The sequence below is a fragment of the Nematolebias whitei genome, chromosome 8 (assembly GCF_014905685.2).
Source record: "Nematolebias whitei isolate Nwh7 chromosome 8, NemWhi1, whole genome shotgun sequence".
NCBI classification, from domain to species: domain Eukaryota; kingdom Metazoa; phylum Chordata; class Actinopteri; order Cyprinodontiformes; family Rivulidae; genus Nematolebias; species Nematolebias whitei.
Window position 1 is genome coordinate 10,444,339 of NC_056505.1, and position 26,789 is coordinate 10,471,127.

Below are 26,789 nucleotides of genomic sequence, written 5' to 3' on the forward strand. Positions count from 1 at the left end.
TATCTATCTATCTATCTATCTATCTATCTATCTATCTATCTATCTATAAATAATCTTGTTATTGTCATTAGGGTACCTATAAATATACAGTAATCCCTCGATACTTTGCGGTTCAACTTTCATGGACTCACTCTTTCGCGAGTTTTCAACTTAAGATTGTACACGACACAATTGGCTGATTGATGGAAGGCGACCAACCAGAGCATTGTGCTGAGGGGCGGACAGGACATCGAGAGCACCGGGACATTTCCCGGTGGCCTGGCCCGCTCAGTGATCGTCGAGGGTTTATCTTTCTGAGGTTGTCTGTTACAGCAGAGCAGAGACACACAACAGGCAGGCATGCAACCTGATGTGTGTCTCTGCTCTGCTGTGACGGCCTCAAAAAAAGAAAGGAGAGGTGGAGGGGGGGTCTGTCTATCCCCATCGCTACTACTCGGGGAGCTTCAGTGAGGCGGATACCTGACTGAGTGACATGGATTGTTAATTTAAAATAAAGTGCAACCCGAACCAAGCCTTTAGTCCAGCCTCTCGGTGATCACTGAGTGGGCCAGGCCACCGGGACATGTCCTGGTGCTCCCGATGGCCAGTCCACCTCGGCGATTGGCTCAGTAACCGTAGCATCAGTCTGTCTGCTTTCTTTCACCGTGTTCTTTTAGAGCATTTGGAGAGTTTATAACATTGTTAAGAACATTGCAAGAGTGTGGGAAAGGTTAATAAAGCATTTAAGTATATATAAATATTAAAATAAATATAATGTCCCTACTTTGTGGATTTACACCTATCACTGGGGTTTCTGAAATGTAACCCCCGCAATAAGTGAGAGACTACTGTATTCTAAAAATGTAACAAAACACCCAAAAGGCGTCATTTACCTCATTCAGCATCTCTCTGGTGGAGTACTGGTTGGTCACTCCAGTCACCATGTAGGATACAGAGTTGGAGCCAAGGTCAAACCTGTTGCATCAACAGAAGAGTGTCATTTTAAACCCGTATTTTAAACTTACCGGTAATCATCTGGGAAACTAGTCAGTCAGCAAAAATACCGAACCAAAGACTGGACTAACTGGATCCCAAGATGCAAAACTATTAGTATGAAACACACTCCGTGTAACTGTCCCCACGTTAGTGTAAACATCAAGCTGTAAACACAAAATAGTCTGTAAAATTTATACTGTCACAAGTTAGCACAAGTTTTATAATCTTTCTCTAATTCCTAAAATAACACACATTTATAAAGTGAAATCACATCTCCATGGCAAATGTTGTTTGGACTATATTTGGGGAAAGAGTGTGATAATAAGAAGGCCAAATCAAGTATTGCAGGGTGTGAAACTTGACTTACTTCTTGATCAGGGTGACCCAGTTGGCTCGGAGGAAGTCCCAGGCCATCTTGTAGCCACGGGGGTTCTTGGCAACAGACACAACCACGTCAGGGAGGTCCTGGGTCTTCATCACTTCACCGCCAAGGCTCTGCTCCATCATCCTGCAGACAGAAAGCAAGAAGAAAATGTAGAAGCTGGAGCAAATTACATTTCTGCCTCTGTATTTATGATTTGCTGATGCTCACCACTTGAGCTTATCCTGCAGCGGGGTGACGGCCATTGCAAACTTCATGCGACTCTTGACAGACATCTGCATTGAGCTGCGGTACTTCTCGAACAGGAAGTCCCACCCCTCTGGTGTGCGAGCTCCGATCATAAACACGGCCATTGTGATATCCACAGGGAGGCTAAAAATGGGGGGGGAAAAATCTCTGTTTCAGAGTACATACCCAGAAAATGCTAAATCTCTGCATACAAGTGCCTATAAATACTGAAAGAAACACTGGTTGTGCTGTTTGGGACTGTGACCTCTGACCTCATGGTGCCGCCAGAATCCTTCCACTGGTTAAAGAGCTGAGTGGCTTTCTTCAAACAGGGAGCGTAGTTTCTGACGCAGGCAAACAGCAGCAGGTAACTCCTCAACACTCGCTGAGACACCGAACCAGAGTCGCTCCACTCCTGCTGGTCGATCAGATCCCGGAACAGATCCACGATGAAACTCTGAAACACACGAGCAGTCGGGCTGTACAATCTGCACGAAAGGGCCAACAAGTCAGACAAACTCAGGATGTTACTGGTTATGTTGTCACTCATGCTGTTATGCTAACAACACTGTGACTGCAGAGTCTTTTAGTTAGGAAATATTGAAAAAATGAAATACTTTAAAGTATAGTTGTAATATCAGTTATAATAAGGGTTCATAATGTTTTAGAAACTAACTGGTAGTCAAGATTTTTATGCAATAATTAATTTGCTTACTTTCATTTGGTTCTCCAGCTCAGGCATGTCTCTTTTCTCCATCAGCTTGTAAAGAGGAACGAGTTCTCCAAAGCCCTGAGTCACAGCCATGATCTCAGTCTCTCTGGACAGGTACAAAGACAGCTCCAGGGCCGTGTCCAGCCTCACCTTCCCAACACTGCAGCGGAGAACACGCTTCTCATCAGAACAGCCCTGAAACCAGCTCTTGAAAGAAATCAACCATAAAAAGCTTCAAAGCTTAAAATAGAGGAAAACAATGTAACCAGATTTTCTTTCTGAACCGTACGGTTGGTATTAATTTGAATGTATAATTGGATCATAATTAAAATACTACAAAAACTGTGTTTTTGTATGGATGCTGAGTGCTGAATGACTACAGAAGCTAAAATGAAGTTAAAAATAACATGAGCTAACAGCTAACAGAAGCAAAACAATTTTGAACACTAGTTAATTAAGTAAAACGCTAACTAAAAGCCAAAAGTAGCAAAAACTAAGGTAAAAGGAGCAAAGGGTTAGCAAAGCATGGCTAGCTCAAAGCTAAAATTTATCAAAGCCAGCTAGAAGACAAAGTAACAAGACGGGCTAAAAACTAAAAGTAGCTAAATGGTAAGTAAAAGTTGAACGTAGCAGAACGGCAGCTAAAAATCAAAGTAGTGTACAGCAAGTATGCTAATGCAGATTTCAAAGAGAATGTTTTTGAAGAATTTCAATGTATTTCTGTGAAGAAAATATGTAATTAAAGTTAAACGCCTCAAAAAATATAAGTTACATATAACAAAAGTCAAAGCATCCACCTTCTGAATGAGCTGAACGTTTTGAAACATGAGTGGTTAAGAAAGTGTAAAATTAAAAAAAAAAGTACAGAAAAATAACAAACAGGTGAACGCTGACTCAGCAAACACACACAATAACATTAATGTTGTGTGATGCATTCAAACTTTTCTAGTGGGAAACGGACCCGACAAGCTGAAAGACGTTCTGGATGAGGCTGGCTCTGTCGTTGCCAGACAGGGCCGTATGGTTGTGCTGCAGCACTTTAATAATGGAGTCCCAGCCATCGCCTGCATAATGGACCATGTAGTAGCCACTCATGTTCACATTAAACTTCACCCAGGCCGCCTCCTCTGGCAGGTACAGGACATCTGATTGGTAGGGAACACAACAAGCTTTAAAGTGTGAAGAATGGGTAGAGTGGATGTTTGAGGTCTATGAAACCAGCAGAAAACCTTGAGACTGAGCGAAATACTCACCAGTTTTAGTTTTGAGAAGGAAACGGTGGACGGTGCTGGACGCACTTGTCTGGTATGTTAGTGGGATCTGCCACAAGAATCTAGAAACACATAATGTAAATTTAAAAAAAAAATAAAGGAGATGAAAAGCTGTGAAAGACGAGTTCTGCATTAGAGCTAATAAAGAATGTGTAATATCTAAAAAAATTTCTTTGTGAAGTTATGATAAATAAAAATAATATTTTAATTCTATAAGAGTTTAAAACATTCCCTGCAGTCAAAAGATGGGGCTTCTGCAGAAACAAATACTGCACATTTATATCTGTTTTACTCTTACCCTTCAGTGAGGGAGGGGTCGTCTGCCCTCAGGAAACGCTCCTGACTGAGCCTGACCTCCCGACCTTTGACCTCCACAGTGACCAGTGGGAAGCCCTCCTGCAGCGTCCAGGTGTCCATGATGGCCTTGACATCCAGCTCGTCGCCAGAGTACCACTTCTAAACCACATTCACACATAAACAAGTGGTTTTACATCAGAACCTGGTATTTGTATTATTTGTGACAAAAAATAACACAGAAATAAATAAGATTTTTTGGGGAAAAATATTAATTAAGAGACTTGTAATTAAGTCCAACTACAAAAAGGTTTTTGATCAGGTAATTGTGGTTTAATGTGATTAATTGGATCGGTTTTGTTGTCAGAATGAATCGTTTTACTCACAGAGGCTCCAGACTGAAGTTTACGTTTGGAGCAGAATTCCACGTGTCTCATCCGACCTACGTCCAAATCATCAGAGCTGCAGATCTGATGGCATCAAACGCAGAATTTGGCAGTCAAAAACAAACGAACAACGAAATAATCAGACAAAACTAATCTACACTTACACCTTCACTAACACACCAGGATATCAGGACAACTACATCACAGATCCTGCAGGATTAAATGAGCAGGGAAATACACAGTACTACCTTCCAAAAACCAATCGTCACAGAATGAAAGAGACGAAGTGTAAAGACTCATGAATATTAGCAGCTGCTTGATCGGCTACAAACCTTTGGAGGTTTTAGTTTCTGAGCCGCAAAAGATTTTCTTTTGTTGCCGTTTTAACTCGCTCACTGATCGCTGTTTATGTTGAACCATTTTTGCTGATCAATAAAATGCAAGTGAACCTTAATGTTTTTGGTGCAAGACATGCACTGTGCAGGAAGAACAGACGTAGTTTTTGTTTTGTTTTGTTTGTCCAAGGCAGCACAGAGCGGTGGATCCTAGCGAGCAGATGAAGCAATTTTATCCGCCACAAGGGGCAATGGCGGAGCCAGGGGGTGGCCAATGGTGGCCTTGGTAACCATAGATTATTCTTCACCCGCCACCCCACAGGCCACCCCAATTATTTAAGGGAAAAATACTTTTAAGCAAAATAAAAACTAGAAAGCATAGCTTCCTCAAAAGATAAAGGTGGCCGGTACTGTTGTACACTAATTGTAAATTTTAATTTGTTGTACATTCTCAATAAATATCTAGACAAAAAACAAGTATCCAGTTCACAAAATGGATGGACGGGCGGGCAGACTGAGGGTATTTCCAATTCCCCTCTTCACTCCATCACAGGACAATTAATCCTTACATTTGACAGATATGTTTTCATCCCTTAAATCTTGTAAATGAGTGATTTCTAAATAAATCTGAGCTTAAAAGGGTTTGATCATCAGACTGTGATCACCTCCAATGTCAATGAAGTTTCAAATCTCATGGATTACTTTGATATTTGCAATAAAAATCATTTTGTGTTGTTATTTCTCTGGCTGCATGAAAGTGAGTCCAACCTTCCTTTGTGCTTTTTGACTTCTTTGTGGATTAGGAAAGAATGGGCAAGGCTGAATAACGTGTGTGTAATCAGCATTATCTATTCCTGCTGTAAAAAGACTCGGTAAGTTTTACTCATTTTGGATGATAAAAACTGCAGAAAGAGTAAGACCCTGGGAGACTCGTCACTCACATCAGTCAGGCTCTCCCACAGGTGGCTGTTCACCGTGTTCTGGTAACTGTAGCGCTTCAGGTATCGAATGATGCCGATCTCAAAGGCCTCAGGAGTGAGGAAGTCCCGAAGCATGTTCAGAATACACGCTCCCTATAACATAACCCATTTAAAGGTAACACTGCAGAATTACTGCCATTTCTATAATCTATCCACATAATTATTTAAACAAAATGTTTTATATTCTGCACAATTTTAGTGCGAGATCATCGAATGCCGGAGTCTTTCACTGCTGACCTTGTTGTATGACACATCATCGAACATCTCCTGGATCTGTGTGGGGTTTTCCACCGGAGTGGAGACGGGGTGGGACGAGCTGAGAGAATCTACCTCCATAGCCTCAAAACATTTGCCCAAGAAGAAGTCATCCTGAGAATAAGACAGCAATGAGAGAGTTGTTTTTAGGTGCTTGTTGTTGCCAGAAAACAAAATGTTTCCATATTCTAGTTCGTTCTATTTGATTTAAACAAATGTCTGTTCTGCAATAGGAAGGTTCTGAATTAAATGTAATTAAAATAAAAACTGAATAACTACAAAAAGAAATGTTTTCTGCGCTCAGCTCTCACCACATGCAGCTCTGGGTAAGTGATGTCGAGGGAAATAAACTCCATGAACTTGGCAAAACCCTCGTTGAGCCACAAGTCGTTCCACCACTCCATCGTCACCAAGTTTCCAAACCACTGAAAACGCACGAAAAGAGCATTTTAACAAAAAAATGGGTCTTCACATTCAGAAATACATTCGCACAGGATTTATTTTTTACTACCTGGTGAGCAAGCTCGTGAGCGATGACCTTTGTGATGGCCAGTTTGTCGGAGGCGGAGGACTTGTCAGGGTCAAAGAGGAGGGCAGTCTCTCTGTAGGTGGTCAGACCCCAGTTCTCCATCGCTCCAGACTGGAAGTCAGGGATAGCTGCCAAGTCTGCAACACAACGAAAAGGAAGAAAATACTGTAAATATGAAGCAGCTGGTCCTCTGACACATGCACCAACAAATTATTTAATATCTATGTCTTGTCCCTGAAATATGCTCTATTTTGTCATAAAAGCTAAATAATAAACTGCATCTCCACCAACCCTGTTTGGGAAGCGGGTAAGGGATATCAAAATAATCGTCATAGAAGTCCAACAGCTTGACTGCAGCATCCAAAGCAAACGCCGTCTGGTTGATCTTCTCAGGGACAGAATAAATGGAGATCTGATGGGAATCGCAGCACAGAACTATGAGCAAACGTTTACATGGCAGTCGAAGCCCGCCTCATTAAGAATAATTACAAGTATTCCTAGAGAACGCCTGTACCTCACCTCAACTCCGCGCTGCGTGGTCCTGCTCACAGACAGGAAGTCGGACACGATATAGGCCACCAGGTACGTGCTCATTTTTACAGTCGTGTCAAAGTGATCCTCAAGTAAACCACCAGGCAGCTCTACGGTTTTAACCTGAGAAACACAAGAAGTCACCTCACAGCCATTACGTGTGTGAGAGTTTATTAACCTGCAGCTGATCCTCGTTTGAGACATGCGTAGCTAAAAAAATGTGAACACACGGACCTTGGGCATGTTGGAAATGGCTATGTGGCGTGGCTCTCGTGTGATACGAATGGTGAAATTGGCTTTGAAGGCGGGCTCGTCAAAACAGGGGAAGGCACCGCGAGCGAATGTTGCCTCAAACTGTGTAGACGCCATGACTCTGTGTGAAGTAAAAATTAGACAAAGGGGAAAGCTATTGTTGAAAAATACTTGCGGAACATTTCACAGAGGTATTCTGGTCTTACCGGACCTCCCCGCTGCTTGTGCGATAGCTGCTTTTGTAGAAGCCATGAAAGCTGTCGGACAAGTTTGCAGCAAATTCCAGCTGGACCTCGTAATTCCTGCCTTTGGTCAGAACCGAGTCCGACAGCAGGGCCAGCTGATGGAAACCAGGATACTCCAACACCTTCAGGGGCCTCGCACCATCAGGACCCAGGAGCAGCACATTGGATACCTGCATCTGCTTGGCGTGGAGAATCACGGTGCTGGTGGCTTCGCGCACATCCAGACTGATGCGAACAACACCGGTGAAGTCGAGGGTGGTGAGGTTTGGGTGGAGGGTCAGGTCGTAGTGCAGGGGGCCGACAGTTTGGGGAAGCCTCATTCGGTCCCAAGGGAAGGGCTGACCATTGGTGGCGATGGGGGGGTCTTTGGGTTGGTCTTGGTTTGGGATCTGAGCTCCAGATGAGGGAGGACAGAGAAGAAGAAGCACCAGCAGGAAGGGAAACATGGTGGGAAAGATTTAGCAGGAAAATCCTCTCACCTGGAAACACAAAACCAGACATTTATTAAGTTAAATGTTGCCATGGCAACTCAATGAAAGACGAGGGAGAACTGATTCAACACTTATCAGTTAAAGTGAATACACAACGTAATATACAAGTTAAATATTTTATCTCCAAATGTTAAAATGATTATCTTACCGTTTCGTGTCCTGCTCCAGTTTGTCAAGAGTGAAAGTGAAACAGAAGAAGGGTCTGGGCTGGCAGAAAAACCGGAAGAAACGATTGAGGGGCTGACAGACAGGTTCCGTGTCCCACACACAAAACTATCACATTCTCCATTTAAAGTCTCCTATAACACAAAAAACCCGAGAACTGTGAGGAAAGACAACATTCATTCGGTTTTCACCAAAAAAATAAATAAATCGCTGACAGGCTACACTTTTGTTGCTAAAGTAGCATCACTGCGTCGCGTTGCTTCAAAAATGGATTAAAACGCGCGAGGGACGCTGAGGGAAAGAACCAGGAAGTAGTTTTATTTTTGACGATCTTACATTCGACCACCAGAGGGCGCCACAGCTCAAATTTAAATTAAATTGTATTTAAATTTATGCCCTTTTTGTCGTGCAAACTGATAAAGTTGTGGCTCTGATGAGCAAAGAACAACATAATCGGAGAAAGCACATAAACTCAATTAAAAAAACCTCTACAATATTAAAAAAAAAAAAAAAAAACACAGACAACTTCTGTGTTTTTGAGATGTTAATTACATGTTGGAAAGCCTATCAGACCACCGTTAAACAGGAGAAAAACAAATATTTCTCAAAAATTATCAACTCAAACAGTCACAACCCCCGCGTTCTTTTCAACACCATTAACACCATTCTAAACGTGCCTCAGTCTGCCACCATTGAGGCCTCTGTTGACACCTGTAATAAGTTTGTCAGGCATTTTGTTGAAAAGGTTGAGTCGATTAGGTCATCAATTCCACACTCCACAGCCGACCCTTCAGTTCTTGTCCCCTGCTCAGCAGTCTTCAGTCACTTTGACCCCATGTCACTCTCATTTTTAAATGAGGTCGTTGGTCACATGAAACCCTCAGGCTCCCCTGCTGATCCCATCCCTGCTGCATTTTTTAAACAGGTTCTACCGTCAACTGGACCCTCTGTTCTTGCCATTATTAACAGCAGTTTGGCTACAGGTGTGGTCCCCAATGTTTTAAAACATGCAGTGGTAACTCCATTAATTAAAAAACCCGGACTTGACCCTGCAGCTTGTTCAAACTTCAGGCCAATCTCAAAACTTCCATTTCTTTCTAAAATCTTGGAGAAAATAGTTTTTAGACAACTAACCAAGTTTTTGAATGTAAATGGAATTTTTGAGATTTTTCAATCAGGATTTAAACAACTGCACAGCACCGAGACGGCTTTAGTAAGGGTCTGTAATGACATTCTGCTAGCGAATGACTCTGGTCTGTGATCCTGGTACTCCTCGACCTTACCGCTGCATTTGACACTGTTGATCACAGCATCCTTATGTCACGGCTAGAACACTGGGTTAGGATTACAGGGGTGGCGCTAGAATGGTTCCGTTCGTATCTGGGTGACAGGAGTTTCTGTGTTAACTTTGACAATCATTTTTCTGCTTCTGTCCCTCTTTCCTGTGGGGTCCCACAAGGCTCCATTCTTGGACCCCTTCTGTTCTCATTGTATCTTCTCCCCTTGGGGTCAATCCTGAGGAAACATGGTATTTCGTTTCACTGTTACGCCGATGATTCTCAGATTTATCTGCCTTTAAAACCAAACAGTTCCTGTTCCATCCACCCTTTGCTAAAATGTCTTGATGACATCAAGACTTGGATGGCTGCAAACTTCTTGAGTTTTAATGATCAGAAGACTGAGGTCATTGTGTTTAACCCAAGCTCTACCACTGTCACTGATCCTGTAAACCTGGACTCCCTTCAGCCTCATCTAAAGCAGTCGGTTACCAATCTCGGGGTAGTGTTAGACTCGGACTTTAAGTTTAATAAACAGATCAACTCTGTTCTACAAAAAAGCTTCTCTCAGCTAAGGCAAATAGCAAAGCTTAAGTCCGTTCTGTCCAGATCCGACCTTGAAAAACTAGTCCATGCATTTATTACAACCCGGCTGGACAACTGTAACTCGCTTTATGTTGGGGTTAGTCAGGCTTCACTTTCACGTCTCCAGCTCGTACAAAATGCTGCAGCTCGGCTACTAACAGGAACTCACAGGTTTGAGCACATTACTCCAGTTCTGTCCTCCCTTCACTGGCTTCCTGTACGTGTCAGAGTTGATTTTAAAATTCTCCTGCTGACATTCAAGTGCATTAACGGCCTTGCACCATCATATCTCTCCGACCTTCTTCATCCTTATACTCCTTCTCGGGCTTTGAGATCATCAGACCAGCTGCTTTTGGCCGTACCAAAAACCAGGCTGAAGCTCAGAGGCGATCGAGCATTTTCAGTCGTGGGCCCTAAACTTTGGAACAATCTGCCCATCAACATTCGACAGGCCACCTCAGTCTCTGCTTTTAAATCTCTCCTAAAAACACATCTATACTCATTGACATTTAACACAGGGTGATCAGATTTAGATCTGGTTTTTCATTGATGCTGATTCTGTTTATGCTTTTGTTATTATTCCTATTTAACACAAGGTCATCAGATCTGATTTAGTATTTCATTGTTTCTGACTGAGTTTATGCTTTTTGTTATTATTTCCTTGACTTTTGACACAACGTGATCTGATTTAGTATTTCATTGTTTCTAATTGTTTTTGGTTTTATATTTTTATTCCATGTGCTGTAAACATATCTTGCTACTTTTTATTTGATGATGTGATATTTTTGTTAAGCACTTTGGTAACAGTTTCTGTTTTAAATGTGCTCTATAAATGAATCTGACTTGACTTGACTTCTGAAAACTATAACTAGAGTAATAAAACAGGAGACACACTGAAAAAGTAAAAAATTGTTTGTTAATGTTTTTATTTTTTATTCATATCATGATTTACTTTTCTTACAAACAGTTTGGATCTTCTTGTTTTTTTTAAAGAGCATTAACAAATAGAGCAAGAATAATCATCCTATGGGGGCAGCACGGTGGCGCAGCTGGTAGAGCTGTCACCTCTCAGCAAACAGGTCGATCAGCTCAAATCCCGGCGGGGGAACCTTTCTGGGTGGAGTTTGCATGATCTCTTTATGCATCATGTGTGGGTTTTCTCCAGATACTTCTGTTTCCTCCCATAGACCACAAACATGCATGTCAGGCTGATTGGTAACTCTAAATTGTTCCTAGGTGTGCATGAGAGTGGATGGCTGTTTGTCTCCATGTGGCCCTGTGATGGACTGAAGACCTGTCCAGGCTGCACCTCATCTCTTGCACAATGAAGGCTGGACATGGACACCAGTGATCCCCGCGACCCGTAAAGGAAGAAGCAGGTAAAGATAATGGATGGATGGAAAATTAAAGCAAGAATAATCATCCTTTATGTTTTCTGTGCACTAAAATTGGACAAGTACTCTCATATTCAGCAGACATTTTACAAAATGTTGCATTTTCCATATTGATTTTTTTTAACGTATATGAGTTTCCTAAACTATTCCTTGCTTTCGACAATAGTCTTTTTCACCTTTTATGCATTTCTCAAGGTTTGTTGTGTTTGATGAGTTCCTTTTTAACCTGAGAAAATTAAACCAATCCAAATACTAGTTTTGTTTTTGAAGTCATAAATCATGTAGAGTTTTAAAATTTGTGTACTTTGAAAACAAAGGAAGTTGTCTTGAGATGTGACTAATTTACTAAATGTTATTCTGCATAACTGACAGACAAATAACTGATGTTGCTCAAAAAATGTTTACTTTTATGAATGAAGAACAAGAGGTAGAAGACAAAAGATAAAATTACAGTTTATCAGCTTTTTTTTTTTTTTTTTTTTTTTGAAGATCATCATAATTCTTCAAAGGAAGCCATACAAATCATCAGCCTTAACAAATGTTGGATTTATCTGGCTCTGGCACAGAAAATGGACCTCAGACTAACAAAACTTATATAAAAGTGACTCAGATTAGTTAGGCAACATTTTTTAGTCATTATGTCCCATTGTTGTTTCTTGTTGCACCATGAGATTATATAATTTTATACTTTAAATAGTGTTTTCAATAAAAACAATAATTCACAAAAACTTTCTATATTTGTTTTAAAGTAATCATTTAAAAAAGTGATTATCTCCCCCCCCCCCCCCCCCCACACACACACACACACATGCACATACACACACAAAGGGATAAAGTCCATCCCGTCTGCAAATATTACTGAGTAAACTTCACAGGGACCATGTCTTATGAGCGGTGACTTCAGCAGCTGCACGTTGTTGCATTTTGGAATGAGATGCAAACATTTTTATGACACAACTCAGGATTTATAGGTTATAAAAAACAAAGTAACCACTGAGGAAAGCCAAGCACCAAAAGAAAAATCCTCACATCCAAGCAGAGTCCAACTGTGTTACGGAGGAGCTCATCTTGAGGTGCAGAATGTTGAAGCAGGTGCTGATCGGGGTTCTGTGTGTGTCTGTCGTGCTGACTGCAGGAATCCTGATCGGTCACTTTGGCATCACAAAGAGCGGCGACTCTGCACCGTCCTGGGTGAAGGATGTGGCCAAGGATGTGGATGAGAAGCTCATTCAACAGTTTTTATCAGAGGTGGATAACGTGAAAATTCAGGAGAACCTGAGGTGAGTTGATGCATTATTAAAATCACATGTCAGTCATTTGCATTTTGTGAAGGTTTTTTTTTTATATATTTTACTGCTAGAAAAGTGATGAAATTGTGAGAGCATAAAAACATTTAAAGCAAAATGTGAAAATCATGAGATTTAAAAAATAAATAAATTTGTAGAGGTTTTTTTAAGGTGTTTACAGTCGTTTGTTGAGCCTTTTTCCTCCCCAACATGCCAATAAATCAAGCTTTTTGTTGTTTTTTTAATTCCAAAAATTCCTTCATAGGGAGTTGACCAAAGTGCCTCATATGGCCACCACAGCTGGAGACGAGCAGACGGTGCAGCTCATGTTAAAGAGATGGCAGAATCCTGACAGTGGTCTCGATCAGGCCTGGAGAGAAGAATATCTGGTCTATCTTTCATTTCCCGACCCCAATAAACCAAATAAAATTACTGTTGGTGAGTGGAAGTGATACTAAACATGCACTGAAGACCGCAGGGGTACTTGCAGTCTTGTCTTCATTCAGCCTGTTTTTAAATACTCGGTGAATACAGTTAGGAGGCTTTAGGGCAGGGCTATTCAACCAAATTGTTTGTGGGAGCACAGTTACTGAAAACCAAGAGTTCAATGGCCAGACTTCCAGCAGTTATTCTTATTATCTAAGGTTTTATTATTTAAAATCTAGTTTCATTTATAAATGATCCCATTGGTGGGCTGAACTGAGCACACCCGTGGGCCTGATTTGGCCCCTGAGCCACCAGTTGAATAGTCCTGTTATAGGGTGAAAACTTGGTTCTAACGCTGGGGAGATTTTCATCGTGGTATTTCCCAGAGAGTCCCACTAACTCATATATGACTTTCAATTTCCAGTGAGCCAGTCTGGTACGGTGTTGCACACTGCCAGAGAAAAGGAGAAGCCTTATACTCCGGACCAAGAAGATCCTGACGTGGTTCAGCCATACGCTGCGTACTCTCCTCCAGGACAATCTAGGGTAACAAAAAAACAAAAACGTTGCAGCATCTTAAACAATGTTTAAAGCTGCCTCAAAAACCGAACGATTAGATCAGGAACCACATCAGAATTTCCACCCCCCCCCCCCCTGTGTTTTATTGCACGTTCGTGCGCAGGTACTTTGCACAGTTTGTGTTTATGGGGCATCCGAGATACAAAGTTCCACAAAGTAATTCACTAAAACGGTAAAAAACCATCACATGATGATCAAATTTTATGACTCAGAGCAAACAAGTCTGAACTTTTCAGTCGTAAACTCTGAGATCCCAATCTAAAACTTTCACGCCTTGTGACTTTTTGTCACACCTACTTTAGATTTTGTCAGACGATAAGACGACGACAATAATCACTCAAAGCTCCAGCTGATGCTTTACACGGGACACCAACATATCAGTGGGGAGGTGTTTTTAATACAGGTTGCTGTGATAAACACTGAAGTACTCCAAACAGGGATGTGACTAAACAGAAACTGAATTTACCTCAAAATTGTCATTATCAGAAAAACGTATATTTACATTATAAACTGACATAATGTGTTTTCAGTGGTCCCTCATTTATCGTGGGGGATACGTACCCTGAAGCCCCGCGATAAATGAAAACCCGCGAAGTAGGAAAAAAAAAATAATGTGTTATGTATTGTCATCATTGTATGTTCCCATACAATGGCAAAATTGGATCTCTGCATTTAACCCATCCACCATCAGGTGGTGCAGTGGGCAGCTATTGAAAGTGCCCGGGGAGCAACTGGGGATAGGGTGTGCTGCTCAGTGACACCACGAGATGTGCAATGACTTGGGCTCGAACCTGGGATTTTTGGTTCCCGAGTCAACTGCCCTGCCTCCACACTATCAGTAGTACAAGTTGTAAGTAGTATTTTATATATATATATATATATATATATATATATATATATATGTAAAGGAGTTTTAAGCCCTTCCCACACTCTTGCAATATCCTAAGCAATGTTTCTAAACTCTAAACGCTCTAAAAGAGCGCAGAATGTCATGATTTCAGCTCTCTGCTCTCAGCCACCTGCAAGCGCTCTTGGCCACGCCCACTTCTCAGCTCTGCACGCAGAACAGCCGATCAGCTGCAGCAGGAAGTTTATCCTGCAGTGTGGGCTGCACAAAGGTGCAGGAGGTGCTAAATAATTTAAAATAATTTATTTTAAATAAAAAATTCCATGCCGATCGTGCGGCTCATCCATCAATTAGCCAGTTGTGTGTCATGTCCAATCTTATTTTGAAAAACCGCGATAGAGCGAGTCCGCGACAAACGAACCGAAGTAGCGAGGGACCACTGTGCATGTTTTTTAATCATTTACTTTATTTATTTTAGATTTGTTATATGTTATTTCATGTCATCCATGGAGTGCTGTGGCACCCTGAGCAGCCTTGCTTCTTCCCAAATTTTCAACCCCCTTTTCTGAAACTATGGCAATAATATGTCTGAGGTAAACATTCAAATGTTTGATTAGATTCAGCTTCAATTCCACATTCTGAAGAAAAAAAGTTTATTTTTTCATATTGTGAGTTTCAATGACTGAGACTAAGAGTTTCCAAACCTCATCTTTAAAAGTTGTTTTCTACATTGTTGTTGTTGTTTATGTTATTTAATTATCCAATGTAATATCCATGAAACCCCAAACTTCATCTTCCCCCTTAACATTCCTCCCTGAGCCTTTAACGATGGGTTGAAATAATGTTTTCCCCATTTAAGCTGTTTGAGAAAAAGAAAACAACTCTATCTTCAGATTGTGCATAACGTGTCAATAAGACAAAACGGTTCTTACCTAATTCGGTGTCTAAACCAACCAGAAGAGGAAAAGAAAACTTTCCTGCTTAATTATTGACTGCTGGTTTACTAGAACAACTAAAATATTTCTACATCAGATAACACATCCTGAAGGACAGACCCTTTTGAACATTTTATCTGATCACACAGATTGTATAAGCCACCAACTTGAAGATGATTCACAGAGATAAGAACATCTGTTTTATGATTTTTGTCTCCAATTTCAAAATTGTGGTTGCTAAATTTATTCTATAAATCTACAAAATGGAAAGATCTAGAAGATTTTCAGGTTTTCAGTTCTGTATTGACTGAATTTGAATCTTTTTGATGCTTTTAGGGGAAACTGGTTTACGCTAATCAGGGGAAACTCAGCGATTACGACCATCTGAACCGAACAGTCGACCTCAGAGGAACCATCGCTATCACCAGATATGGAGGAGCAGGAAGAGGAGCGAAAGTATGTCTGGTCCTAAATAAAAGCCCTTTTTTTTGTTCAGAGGTAACAAACTATTGTGGCATTAGAATACGCAAACCCACAGTCCAGGTCAAATATTATTAAGGTCCTAGATATGTGAGTAAAGAATTATGTATTTTTATTTTGCAACTAAACAATAAAAACAACTTTTGTATCATGTATACTATCACTGACTGGTGCCAGTGATAGTATACCAGTGTTAACAGATGAGGTCAGGCAGGAATCCCCGTGGACTATGATGTTTGCAGGTGACATTGTGATCTGTGGTGAGAACAGGAATCAGGTGGAAGAGAACTTGGAGAAGTGGAGGTATGCACTTGAAAGAAGAGGAATGAAAGTCAGCTGTAGTAAGACAGAGTGAGGCTACAAGGAGCAGAGGTCACAAAGGTGCAGGACTTCAAGTACTTGGGGTCCACTGTCCAGGAAAATGGGGGAGTGTGGTAAAGAAGTGAAAAAGAGAGTCCAGGCAGGATGGAGAGGATGGAGAAAAGTTTACAAGACAGTGGTGAAACCAGCTATATTGTATGGTCTGGAGACAGTGGCACTGACAAAAAACTGGAAGTGGCAGAAATGAAGATGTTGAGGTTCTCCTCAGGAGTGACAAGGATGGATAAGATTAGGAATGAGATCATCAGAGGTACAGCACAAGTTGAACAACTGGGAGACAAAGTTAGAGAGACCAGACTGAGATGGTTTGGACATGGTCAGAGGAGGGACAGTGGGTATATTGGTAGAAGGATGTTAGAAATGCAGCTGCCAAGAAAAATACAAAGAGGAGATACAGTATATGGATGCAGTTAGAGAGGACATGGAGGTATGGACTGAGGACAGAGGATGCAGAGGACAGAGTGAGATGGAGGAGGATGACTCGCTGTGGCGACCTCCGAAGAGGGAGAAGCCAAAAGACGAAGAAGTAGAAGAAGAAGCAAATTCTATCACTGATACATTTTTAAAGTGAATGATGCCCTCATAGGAATTTATTACTTCTATCACCCGTCACCCCCTGGGACAGTGCCACTATTTCTAGTGTTTAATTTCTTTTTTCAGTATAAGAAAGTCAAAGTAGTGATTTAGGGGAATACAGTACATCAGTTTAATCATAGAACAGGAAGCTCTATAAAGCAAATAAAGCATGCATTCACCTAAAAGTGCTGTTAGCAAACGCGTGATGAACTGTCTTAAACTGGTCAACAATGAGACGTGACTGTAGCTCTAATGTAAAGATCTCAAATGTGCTCCGGAAGAACTAATTTTCTGCTAAAATAAAAGTGTGAACACGTTGCAGTCAAAGAAAGACATAAACTACCATCCTAGACGTGCTTAAAGATTCTAGACCTTCACAAAACAAATAAATACATAAAGTTTTGATGGTTGTTTTTGTTCCCATTGCTCCAGTGATTTATTAGATAAGAGCTGTGCACTCAAGTTCATTTCTTTTGACCTAACATTAGAACGTTGTTTTATTGTTCATGTGCTTTGGATGTTAAAGAATTGGATACTTATAAGAACGTAGTCTATACTTTGAAAAAAACCTTAAAATCCAAGTTGACCAAATACCAAGAGCAGCATAAAGTTTGTAGTCACAATGTTACCCCTTGTGTGGCTTGAGAGAAATATTAAAGTTCATGCTCAATAATCCAGGTAAAAAAATACAACAAAGTTCAGTCATGTCCTCTGGACGGTTTCTTTTTTTGTTGAGACATTTTGTTCTTCATCCAAAGTGCTTCATCAGTCTGAGGAGACACAACAAACAGTCCCAGCACAAAGCAGCTCACTAGAGTTGGATTCGGGCCCAAAAAAAATCAGACCCGACCCATCCCCAGCTCATAGCCATCATTTCCAAACCCCACCCGACCCGACGAATTAACAGTAATTACAGGTCCGAACCCAAAAATCTCATCTGACATTTTAAATTAAGCTTTGACTGCTTATATAGTTATTAATGGTCGGCTGAATAAAAGGGGCAGAAGATCGGAGCTGAGGGGGTGTTTGTCCTTTCATGGCCGTCAAAGAACATTAAAACCCTGATTCTGCCTGCATTCTGCATTATTCAAACACGGGCCCTGCTCTGACATGTCTGCTTTGGGATCTCACCTGTTTGGGTCGTTGGCCGTGCTCGTCCGCTGAGTGCAGCAGCTGAACGTCCATTTGGGCGATGGATCGCTTCCTGGCAGGACCGGTAGTCCCTTCTAAAGCTTAACTGAACTTTATTTTACCTCTTTCAAGGCCGGTCGGCTCACCTTGTGATCAAATGGCCGCGTGCGGCTGGTGAATGTATGGCAAGCCATGTTACCATATAATTGGATTGCAGCTGGTCCTCTGACACAATCAAAAGCCCGACACTGACCCGGTCCACCCATCCAGCACATTATTATGGCCCAGCCCAAATTCTGGTCGGGCTGAGCAGGGCTTTGGTCCCGGGTTAGAAATGATAGCTCTACAGCATACCCACATAATGGACCAACCAGTTTGGTAGTGATAAGATGGTTTCTGGGGCCCGCCCTCTCCCTCGTCAACTCCTCCTATGAGGCAGCCATAGCCAAAGTGGTTCAAAACATTCTGTGTCTCTTTGGACTGATAAAGTTCTTTGGTTGATGGACGAAACATCTCAACAAAAAATAAACCGTCCAGATGACCTGACTGAACTTTGTTGGCTTGAGAGAAATATTGAAGCATTAATCTGTTAATTTCTTTGTTAAATTCAGTTGTTTACTGAAGTTGTTTCTCACGCAGGCCATCAATGCAGCACCTTATGGTGTCATTGGGGTGCTCGTGTACACGGACCCTCTGGACATGAACGATGGCCTCATGTCTGACGTCAATGAGACGTATCCTCACTCGTGGTACCTGCCGCCAACTGGTGTGGAGAGAGGTTCCTATAACAGCCAGTTTGGAGATTTGCTCACACCGTACCTGGCTGCCAAAGGTAACGTCTGTCCTCTGTAACAATCTTCAAACTTACACACAATCACAGTATTTTCATAACTAACTGTTGCACCTTTATTTTTGGCAGAGGGGACCTACAGAATCCCAGAGGCAGATATTAAAGGGCTCCCTCCCATTCCAACACAACCAATTGGATTTGAGGATGCGTACATTCTGATTTGGTTTGTGACAAATGCGTTTGTGGAATAATTAATGCTTAAAGTGCATGACTCCAAATTAACTGTTTTTTTTTTTTTTCTTCTATCCTCTTTGGATCATTATAGTGCGTTGGGTGGAGATGCAGCTCCAACTGATTGGCAGGGAGGATTTAACTGCACCTACAATTATGGAGCTCCGGGGTTTAAACCTACATCTGATTTTAACGACAGGTGGTCATCACTTTTCATGCTTCCTTTTCAATAAAACTTATAAGATTAGTTCATCAGTAACAGTATTAACATGTACAACTACACATCAGATATCCAGATGTAAAAATCACACTTTACAAAGCTTTACAGTGTATTTCCAATAAGCTGCGTGTTTTTAAATTAATATACTTTGCACAGTATATTTTAATCTTAATTACATTTAAAAATTATTGCATTTATTTGAACAAATAAAAGTCTACTTCAATTTTTAGGGGGGAAACAAATGCTAGTGGTAGAATATGGTGGAGAGAAACATAATTGTCTCTATTTACATCTGTTAATAAAATGTGTTTTGGATGATCAGGTCAAAAGAGGACAGCAACATGCACTGAATGGTTGATGCCTTCTGTTCTATGAAACAAGTTAACATTTTTATCACCTGTAACCCATAAACAGTCCCCTCCAAAATGCCTATAACATGAGAAAAAACATAAGGATAATAAATTAGAAGCTTAATTTTTTGTGGAATATACAAAAGTTTGGTCTTTGGATTTTTACCCTCAACGGTCCAAATTAAAGTAACTATACTTGGTATGGAGTTAGTACTCGGTGGATTATTGGCTCTGGAGAGGTTGGTCCAGTTGGTCAAAAGATGAGTCAATCAAAAGGGGAGGACACCATGGTGCAGAGGTCTGCAAACTTTTTGATCAAAGAACTATTTCTGCCACTTCGCTCGTTAAATAAAAAAAAACACGGAGCCACAAAGCCTTCCACAACAGTGATGATCAACTGGTGGCCCATGGGCCACTTTGACTTAGTTGAAAGAGGATTTTCATACCAGCTGAAGTGACATTATAAAACAAAGAATCAATAAAGAATTTAAACATTTATTCATATTTTTGCATTGTGGGACAAAAAAAAAAACTCTATTACAGTATGTAAAGAAGAAAAATCTCTAGCTTCTACCTTTTAGATGAAAATGAAAACGATGAACTCTGCAGGCCCATGCACCCTTTTATGTGAGGAGAAATCATTAATAATAATAATAATAATAAAGTGCTATGTGTTGTCATCATTGTACGTTCCCATACAAAGATGAAATTGGCTCTCTGCATTTAACCCATTGCATCTGGGATACACCCAGGTTGGGCGGTGGGCAGCTACGTGGGCTACTGGGGAGCTGTTTGGGATTGGGTGTCTTGCTCAGAGACACCATGAGATGTGCAATGACCAGGGATCGAACCCAGGACCTTTGGGTCCTGAGTTGGATGCCCTGCTCCTACACCATCTCGGCCCGCCAATTATTTTATATTTTAAAAATTAAGTACAGTTCCTCATTTATCGCGGGGTTCCTTTCCCAGCCCCCTGTGATAAGTGAAAAACCACAAAGTAGTACAAGTAGTACAAGTAGTAGTAGTAAATAGTAGTTTATTTTAGTATTTTTATATATATTAAGGCATTTTAAACCTTTCCCACACCCTTGCAATATTTTAAAAAATGTTTCTAAACTCTAAACGCTCTAAAAGAGCACAGCATGTCCTGATCTCTGCTCGCTGCCACCTACCTCTCTCAGCCACGCCCACTTCTCTGCTGCAATCGCTGGCAGGTGGCAGAGAGCGGAGATCATGACATGCCGCTCGTGCAGCTCATCTATCACTCAGCCAGTTGTGTGTCACGTCCAATCTTACTTTGAAAAAACGCAAAAGAGCGAGTCCGCAAAAGTCGAACCGTGAAGTTGCGAGGGACCACTGTATCTTTGAAGTAATAAAGCAAAAAATAATGGAGTCCTTCAAACATTTGCAGAAAAATTACAAAAAAAAAATAGCAACCAAAACTAGCCTTTTTTGTTGGTTTATAAACCAGAACAATTAAATTTCCTGTAAGTTTTGATCACAGCTTCATAGAGCTGCAGATGAGAGACTAAAGAGCCACATGTGGCCCCAGAGCCACAGGTTGCAGACCCCTGCCACGGTGGTTAAATCTGAAACACCTAGCAGAAACTTTGAGCTCTGTATTCAAATCTAAGTTGTTATTTAAGATTTAACCACAAGCTGGCAAAGCAAAACAACAAACCCACAATTCAATTTGTCTGCACACTGATACAAACTGCATCAGAGGATTTTATGATTTTGAATGTGAACCTGGAGTTTAAATATATTTTATTCAGGTTCTTTTATTTATAATCACCAAAGATGAATGCTATATGCAAACAGTCTTTTTCTTGTCCCCTAGCAATGTAAATATGGACATCTTCAATTATGGAAAGGTAGTAAACTCCCCCAATGTGATGGGCGTTATCAGAGGAAGTGTTGAACCAGGTGAGAGCGGTGACTGAATCCAAAACACTAATACGTCAACTGCTTTTAACGTGTCGTGTCTGTAATTTCCTCGGCATTCTTTAGACAGGTATGTGATCTATGGGAACCACAGGGACAGTTGGGTACATGGTGCCATTGACCCAAGCAGCGGGACGTCGGTCATGTTGGAAATCAGCAGGGTACTGGGCAGAATGGTCAAACAAGGTTAGAAGAGTCATCCAGTAATTGGAAGAAGTGGCTGTCTGATAGTGTTGATTATAAAAATCAGTTCATCTCTGTGCTTCTGTGAGGCAGGAAAATGGAGGCCTCGTAGGTCCATCATCTTTGGGAGCTGGGGAGCTGAAGAGTTCGGCCTTATTGGGTCGGCGGAGTACGCAGAGGTGATTTTCATTTAACTCCTCAAACTGGAATAAACAGCAAGGACTGTGCCAATTAAACTCTAAACTGCTTTAAGTTGAAACTATTTTTGGTTTTTAAGAGACTGATGAAAGATTTTAATGACTCACAAACGAGAAAACAATTGAAGAAGTTATTCAGAAGAAACGAAAAGCATCAAAACTTCTGCTCATGTAAATGTTCACACCACAGTCGTTTTACGACGGCTAATCTAAAGAAGTCTTTACCGATAAAGCATTTCACTGGGTCAATGATTCATGTCCCGTTATTCAATGTCTACGTCCACTGAGAGAAAGATAAAAAAGAAAGAAAATTCTCTTTTCTGTCCTGTAGGAATACTTCACCAAGCTGAGTGAACGCACTGTAGCTTACATAAATGTGGACATAGCTGTCTTTGGTAAGAGGGTCAAACTCCACTTTGAATTAGAATGTTTCTGGCTGTATGTGTGTGTTTACTACAGAGACAGATGGACAGATGGACGGACAGATGGAGAGACAGACAGACAGACAAGGCTAGATAGATAGATGGCTAAATAGATAGATAGATAGATAGATAGATAGATAGATAGATAGATAGATAGATAGATAGATAGATAGATAGATAGATAGATAGATAGATAGATAGAAGGACGGACGGACGGACGGACGGACGGACGGACGGACGGACGGACGGACGGACGGACGAACGGACAAATGTTGTGTGGACTTATAAGGAAATAATGTAAATAATCTAGTTGATAAGGAAATAATGTAAATAATCTGGTTGATAAGGAAATAATGTAAATAATCTAGTTGATAAGGAAATAATGTAAATAATCTAGTTGATAAGGAAATAATATAAATAATCTAGTTGATAAGGAAATAATGTAAATAATCTAGATGATAAGGAAATAATGTAAATAATCTAGTTGATAAGGAAATAATGTAAATAATCTAGTTGATTGTGTTGATTATTTTGAGTTGAAGGCTGAGGTTTTGGAATTCACACAATAGTTTAACTCATCTCTTCTTTTTTTAAACTCCTCAGCCAATGCCACCTTCAGAGCCGCGGGGATGCCGTCTCTGCAAAACGTCATCTTCAAAGCCACAAAACAAGTACATTGTTTTTTTTTTATTATTGTTTCCAGTCAGTCCTGGTGTTTATAACAATCATTTTAAACTGAACACAGCTAATAGACACCTTCATGTAGACATGTGGTTTATTGCTCAATAACAGGTCAGCGCACCTGGACTGGATTCCACAAACGTGTACGATAACTGGAAGCGTTACTTCAACAAAACCAGCCCGACCTACGGTCTCATTCCAAGGTACTGAGATCCACTCAGGAATGATAAACATTTTTTATTTAAACTTTCACATCAACCTGATTATTTGCTAAACGTCATACATGTTAAAAATCTCAGACTTTTCAGTAATCAGTTGAGTGGCAGATAATCAGTCACTTATTTATTTATGCATTTATTTTGAAATATGGTAGTTTTAGTCTTCCAGACAAAAATATGTATATTAAAAAAAAAAAAAATCAGCTGTATGAGATTGAGACACTTTGATTCAGAGTCAGAGATTCTTTATTTGTCATTCGCACCACATGTGGTACATGTGGTGTATCAAGATTGTGTACACAGGGTCCCAGTTACATCCAACAATAAAATGTAAAAGAAAAACAGTAATAAGATCTAAGATATGAACTAAGAAAAACATCAACTAAAAATATGCACTAATAGCATAAAAACAATATGCCAAACAGCAGCACAAACATGAGTCTGTGTGAGCAGATGAGTATGAATGAACACACCAACATGAAACAGATCAGCAGCAACATGAAACAGATCAGCAGCAACATGATGTGATTTTTCACAGTGATTATTCTGGTTAGAGATTCATGAGTCTAACAGCCTCAGGGTAGAAGCTGTTCCTCAGACTAATGGTTCTACACTTAATGCTCCTTAACCTCCTTCCTGAGGGGAGTGGGGCGAAAAGTGTGTGTGCTGGGTGGGTAAGGTCCTTCATGATGCAGGTGGCCCTCTTCCTGCATCTGGAGGTGTAGATGTCTGTGATGGTGGGGAGACTGACTCCAGCAGACTTCTGTGCAGCCTTCACCACTCTCTGCAAAGCTTTTCTTTCTGCAGCTGTGCAGCCTCCATGCTACACGTTGATGCTGGAGCACAGGGTGCTCTCCACTGCACACCTGTAGAAGGAGGTGAGGACTGAGCTTCCCAGTCCAGCTCGTCTCAGCCGCCTGAGGAAATAGAGTCTCTGATGAGCTTTCTTGATCAGGCTGGTGGTGTTGTTGCCCCAGCTGAGGTTGTCATTCAGGTGCACATCCAAGTACCTGTAACTGGAGACCACTTCCACCGCAGATCCTCCTGTTGTTGTTTTTTTTTTTGTTTTTTTTGGGGGGGGGGGGGGGGGGTGTTCCCTCCTGAAGTCCACGACCATCTCCTTCCTCTTCTTCGCATTGATGTGAAGGTTGTTATTCCTGCACCAGCTCTCCAGGTGTTCCACCTCCTGCCTGTAGCTGGACTCATCGTTGTTTGTGATGCATCCCACCACCGCTGTATCATCTGCAAACTTTACAATGTGACAGCATGGATGAGTAGGTGCGCAGCCATACGTGAGCAGAGTGAACAGGAGAGGGCTCAGCACATAGCCCTGAGGGGAGCCAATGCTGAGGGTTATGGTGGAGGAGGAGAAGTTGTGTGTTTGAATAAGAAAACTAGTAGATTTGTCATTCTTTCAGGAAAATTTATTCATGTGTTTCTTTCCACAGTGTGGGATATTTGACAGGAGCAGGAAGTGACTACGCTGCCTTTGTTCATTACCTGGGAATCGCTTCCGTGGATATGTCTTACACATATGACAGGGCAAGTTGCATTTCTCTGTTTCTTTAAGTTGTGCTGTTTTATCTTTTATTAAATCTGTATTTCAATACGTGTTTGAGCAGATTTTACTAACTTTTTTTTAAAGTATCTAAATTGCTTGCTGTTCCTCACACAGAGTAAAACAAATGCTCGGATTTATCCTGCCTACCATACAGCATATGATACCTTTGACTACGCTTCAACGTTCATTGATCCTGGTGAGCGTTGCCATTTCTTTTTCAGGCTATTTGTGCTCCATCGTTGTATTTTTACAATTTGTTATTGTGCTGCAGATGACAATCTTCATCTTCCAAATAGTTCCTTATAGTTCTCTTACCAAAGTTTCCAGAGAGTTACTCTCCTTCCAAACATTACAATCTTCTTTTGTCTCTCAGGGTTTGTGAGTCACCAAGCAGTAGCCAGGACAGCAGGGAACGTCCTTATCCGGCTGGCTGACAGTCTGGTGCTGCCACTGAACTGCAGCGACTACGCCGAGAGTCTGGAGGAGTATCTGAAAACAGCGGTGGACTTGTATCAGGAGCAGCTTCACACGCAGGAAATCTCCATGGGTGAGGACAAGTCCACAGCTCTCAACACTAAATGAGCAGCTGCTGGTGCTGCACTTAAGACCTCTGATCCATGAAAGTATCATGTGAAACACAAATCGTTTTATACCGTATTTTCCGGCATTTAAGTCACAGGTTTTTTTTTGCATTGATTTGTCAGTCCTGTGGCTTATATGCCATGTTTTTTTCCCCATATTCATAACGCAATTTTTGACTGATGCTTTAAATTTCGAAGAGCTGCAACAGCGAGTACTCCCGCAAGCACTCGCTTCACTCAGCTGGTGCAGGCAGAGAAACGTTGGAGAGCTAGCAGCTCAGGCCTTGATGGATGGATGGATGGATGGATGGATGGCGCCATGCTGTCCAGGTGAAATGAAGCTGTTTTGACCATTAAATAAACGCATAATAAATGCGACGTGTCAGCGCCACAGTGATGCATAATAAATGCGACTTTTATACCATATTTTCCGCCGTACACGTCACTCCACCCGATAAGTCACATCAGTCCATATTTGTCTAATAAAAGTGGAAAAATCCATAAGTATGTCGCTTCGCTGTATACGTCGCATCTATTATGCGTCACCGCTGACAACCTGGAAATGTGGGCTGGTGTTGTGCCAAAAATCGATTGGCTGCCGAATGGCGGCCATGGGAGCATGCACAGGAGGACTTTAACAAGAATTTAACAAGAATAACACTTAAAACAATTATTTGTTTGCTCGAAATTATAGTAAATGTGTGTCTCAGTCTAACGTTTGCTTAATAAATGCACTTTGACGGTCAAATCGGCTGTATTTCAAAAGCCGATACGTGGAAGTAAACGTGCACGCGACAAGTCGTTGTGCAAATTTAACAATTTAAACACCTAAAAACAATTTGCTCAAAATTATAACAAAAGGTGTGTCTCAGTCTAACGTTTGCTTAATAAATGCACTTTAATGGTCAAATTAGCTGTATTTCGACGGGGCGGTGCAGCTGGTTTAAAGGTTCCAAGCAGCGCGCAGAAGGAAGCTGGGAAGTTTATGGCAGGCCGATTGAGTCATTGAAAGCTGGTGAAGATTCTCAGTCATCCAGGACATGGTAAATTCAAAAAAGTTCAAGAAAAAACAATAAAGTATAAAGAATAATGAATAAAGTCTAGTTGTTTTTGTCTTGAACTTCTTTGAATTTGTCATTATAGCCACGTTTACCTATTACGTGATACAACAGCATGCCTCACGGATTCTACTATTCTGATACCATCAAGTGGCTGAAAGTGGTACTGCTCAATTTATTTTTTCAGTCAGAATGAATGAAAACAGTCATATCTCAGCCAAAAATTGGTTTATAAATACGAGAAAAAAGCCATAAATATGTCGCTTCAGCCGATAAGTCGCAGGGCATGTAAATTATGCAAAAAAACTGACTTGTAAGGTGGAAAATACGGTACTTTTTTCCATTTCATGATGCCTTTTTTGACCGATATGTCTTATACTCCGGAAAATACGGTATATAGAAATATGAAATATATATATATATAT

General features: G+C 41.0%; 2 protein-coding genes across 2 annotated transcripts in view; one reads left to right on the forward strand and one right to left on the reverse strand.

Moving 5' to 3' along the window:
* The window catches only part of erap1b (endoplasmic reticulum aminopeptidase 1b), an 8,463-nt gene extending 410 nt beyond the window's left edge, over window positions 1-8,053 (reverse strand). The window contains exons 1-18 of the mRNA XM_037680254.1: window positions 8,015-8,053; window positions 7,337-7,854; window positions 7,113-7,251; window positions 6,867-7,001; window positions 6,639-6,759; window positions 6,330-6,484; window positions 6,130-6,243; window positions 5,801-5,932; window positions 5,525-5,656; window positions 4,249-4,332; window positions 3,867-4,024; window positions 3,551-3,630; window positions 3,259-3,442; window positions 2,301-2,457; window positions 1,858-2,042; window positions 1,568-1,729; window positions 1,343-1,483; window positions 873-954 (exon numbers count right to left, since the gene is read on the reverse strand). Coding sequence (XP_037536182.1) covers window positions 873-954; window positions 1,343-1,483; window positions 1,568-1,729; window positions 1,858-2,042; window positions 2,301-2,457; window positions 3,259-3,442; window positions 3,551-3,630; window positions 3,867-4,024; window positions 4,249-4,332; window positions 5,525-5,656; window positions 5,801-5,932; window positions 6,130-6,243; window positions 6,330-6,484; window positions 6,639-6,759; window positions 6,867-7,001; window positions 7,113-7,251; window positions 7,337-7,821 — 2,646 coding nt within the window. The 5' untranslated portion in view covers window positions 7,822-7,854; window positions 8,015-8,053. The remainder of the gene's footprint in view (window positions 1-872; window positions 955-1,342; window positions 1,484-1,567; window positions 1,730-1,857; window positions 2,043-2,300; window positions 2,458-3,258; window positions 3,443-3,550; window positions 3,631-3,866; window positions 4,025-4,248; window positions 4,333-5,524; window positions 5,657-5,800; window positions 5,933-6,129; window positions 6,244-6,329; window positions 6,485-6,638; window positions 6,760-6,866; window positions 7,002-7,112; window positions 7,252-7,336; window positions 7,855-8,014) is intronic.
* Window positions 8,054-12,175: 4,122 nt separating this feature from the next.
* The window catches only part of naaladl1 (N-acetylated alpha-linked acidic dipeptidase like 1), a 15,975-nt gene continuing 1,361 nt past the window's right edge, over window positions 12,176-26,789 (forward strand). The window contains exons 1-16 of the mRNA XM_037680255.1: window positions 12,176-12,567; window positions 12,839-13,011; window positions 13,424-13,545; window positions 15,697-15,816; window positions 18,568-18,760; window positions 18,848-18,941; window positions 19,044-19,148; window positions 21,360-21,445; window positions 21,530-21,649; window positions 21,740-21,825; window positions 22,175-22,238; window positions 22,869-22,936; window positions 23,058-23,149; window positions 24,613-24,706; window positions 24,840-24,921; window positions 25,099-25,272. Coding sequence (XP_037536183.1) covers window positions 12,368-12,567; window positions 12,839-13,011; window positions 13,424-13,545; window positions 15,697-15,816; window positions 18,568-18,760; window positions 18,848-18,941; window positions 19,044-19,148; window positions 21,360-21,445; window positions 21,530-21,649; window positions 21,740-21,825; window positions 22,175-22,238; window positions 22,869-22,936; window positions 23,058-23,149; window positions 24,613-24,706; window positions 24,840-24,921; window positions 25,099-25,272 — 1,873 coding nt within the window. The 5' untranslated portion in view covers window positions 12,176-12,367. The remainder of the gene's footprint in view (window positions 12,568-12,838; window positions 13,012-13,423; window positions 13,546-15,696; window positions 15,817-18,567; window positions 18,761-18,847; window positions 18,942-19,043; window positions 19,149-21,359; window positions 21,446-21,529; window positions 21,650-21,739; window positions 21,826-22,174; window positions 22,239-22,868; window positions 22,937-23,057; window positions 23,150-24,612; window positions 24,707-24,839; window positions 24,922-25,098; window positions 25,273-26,789) is intronic.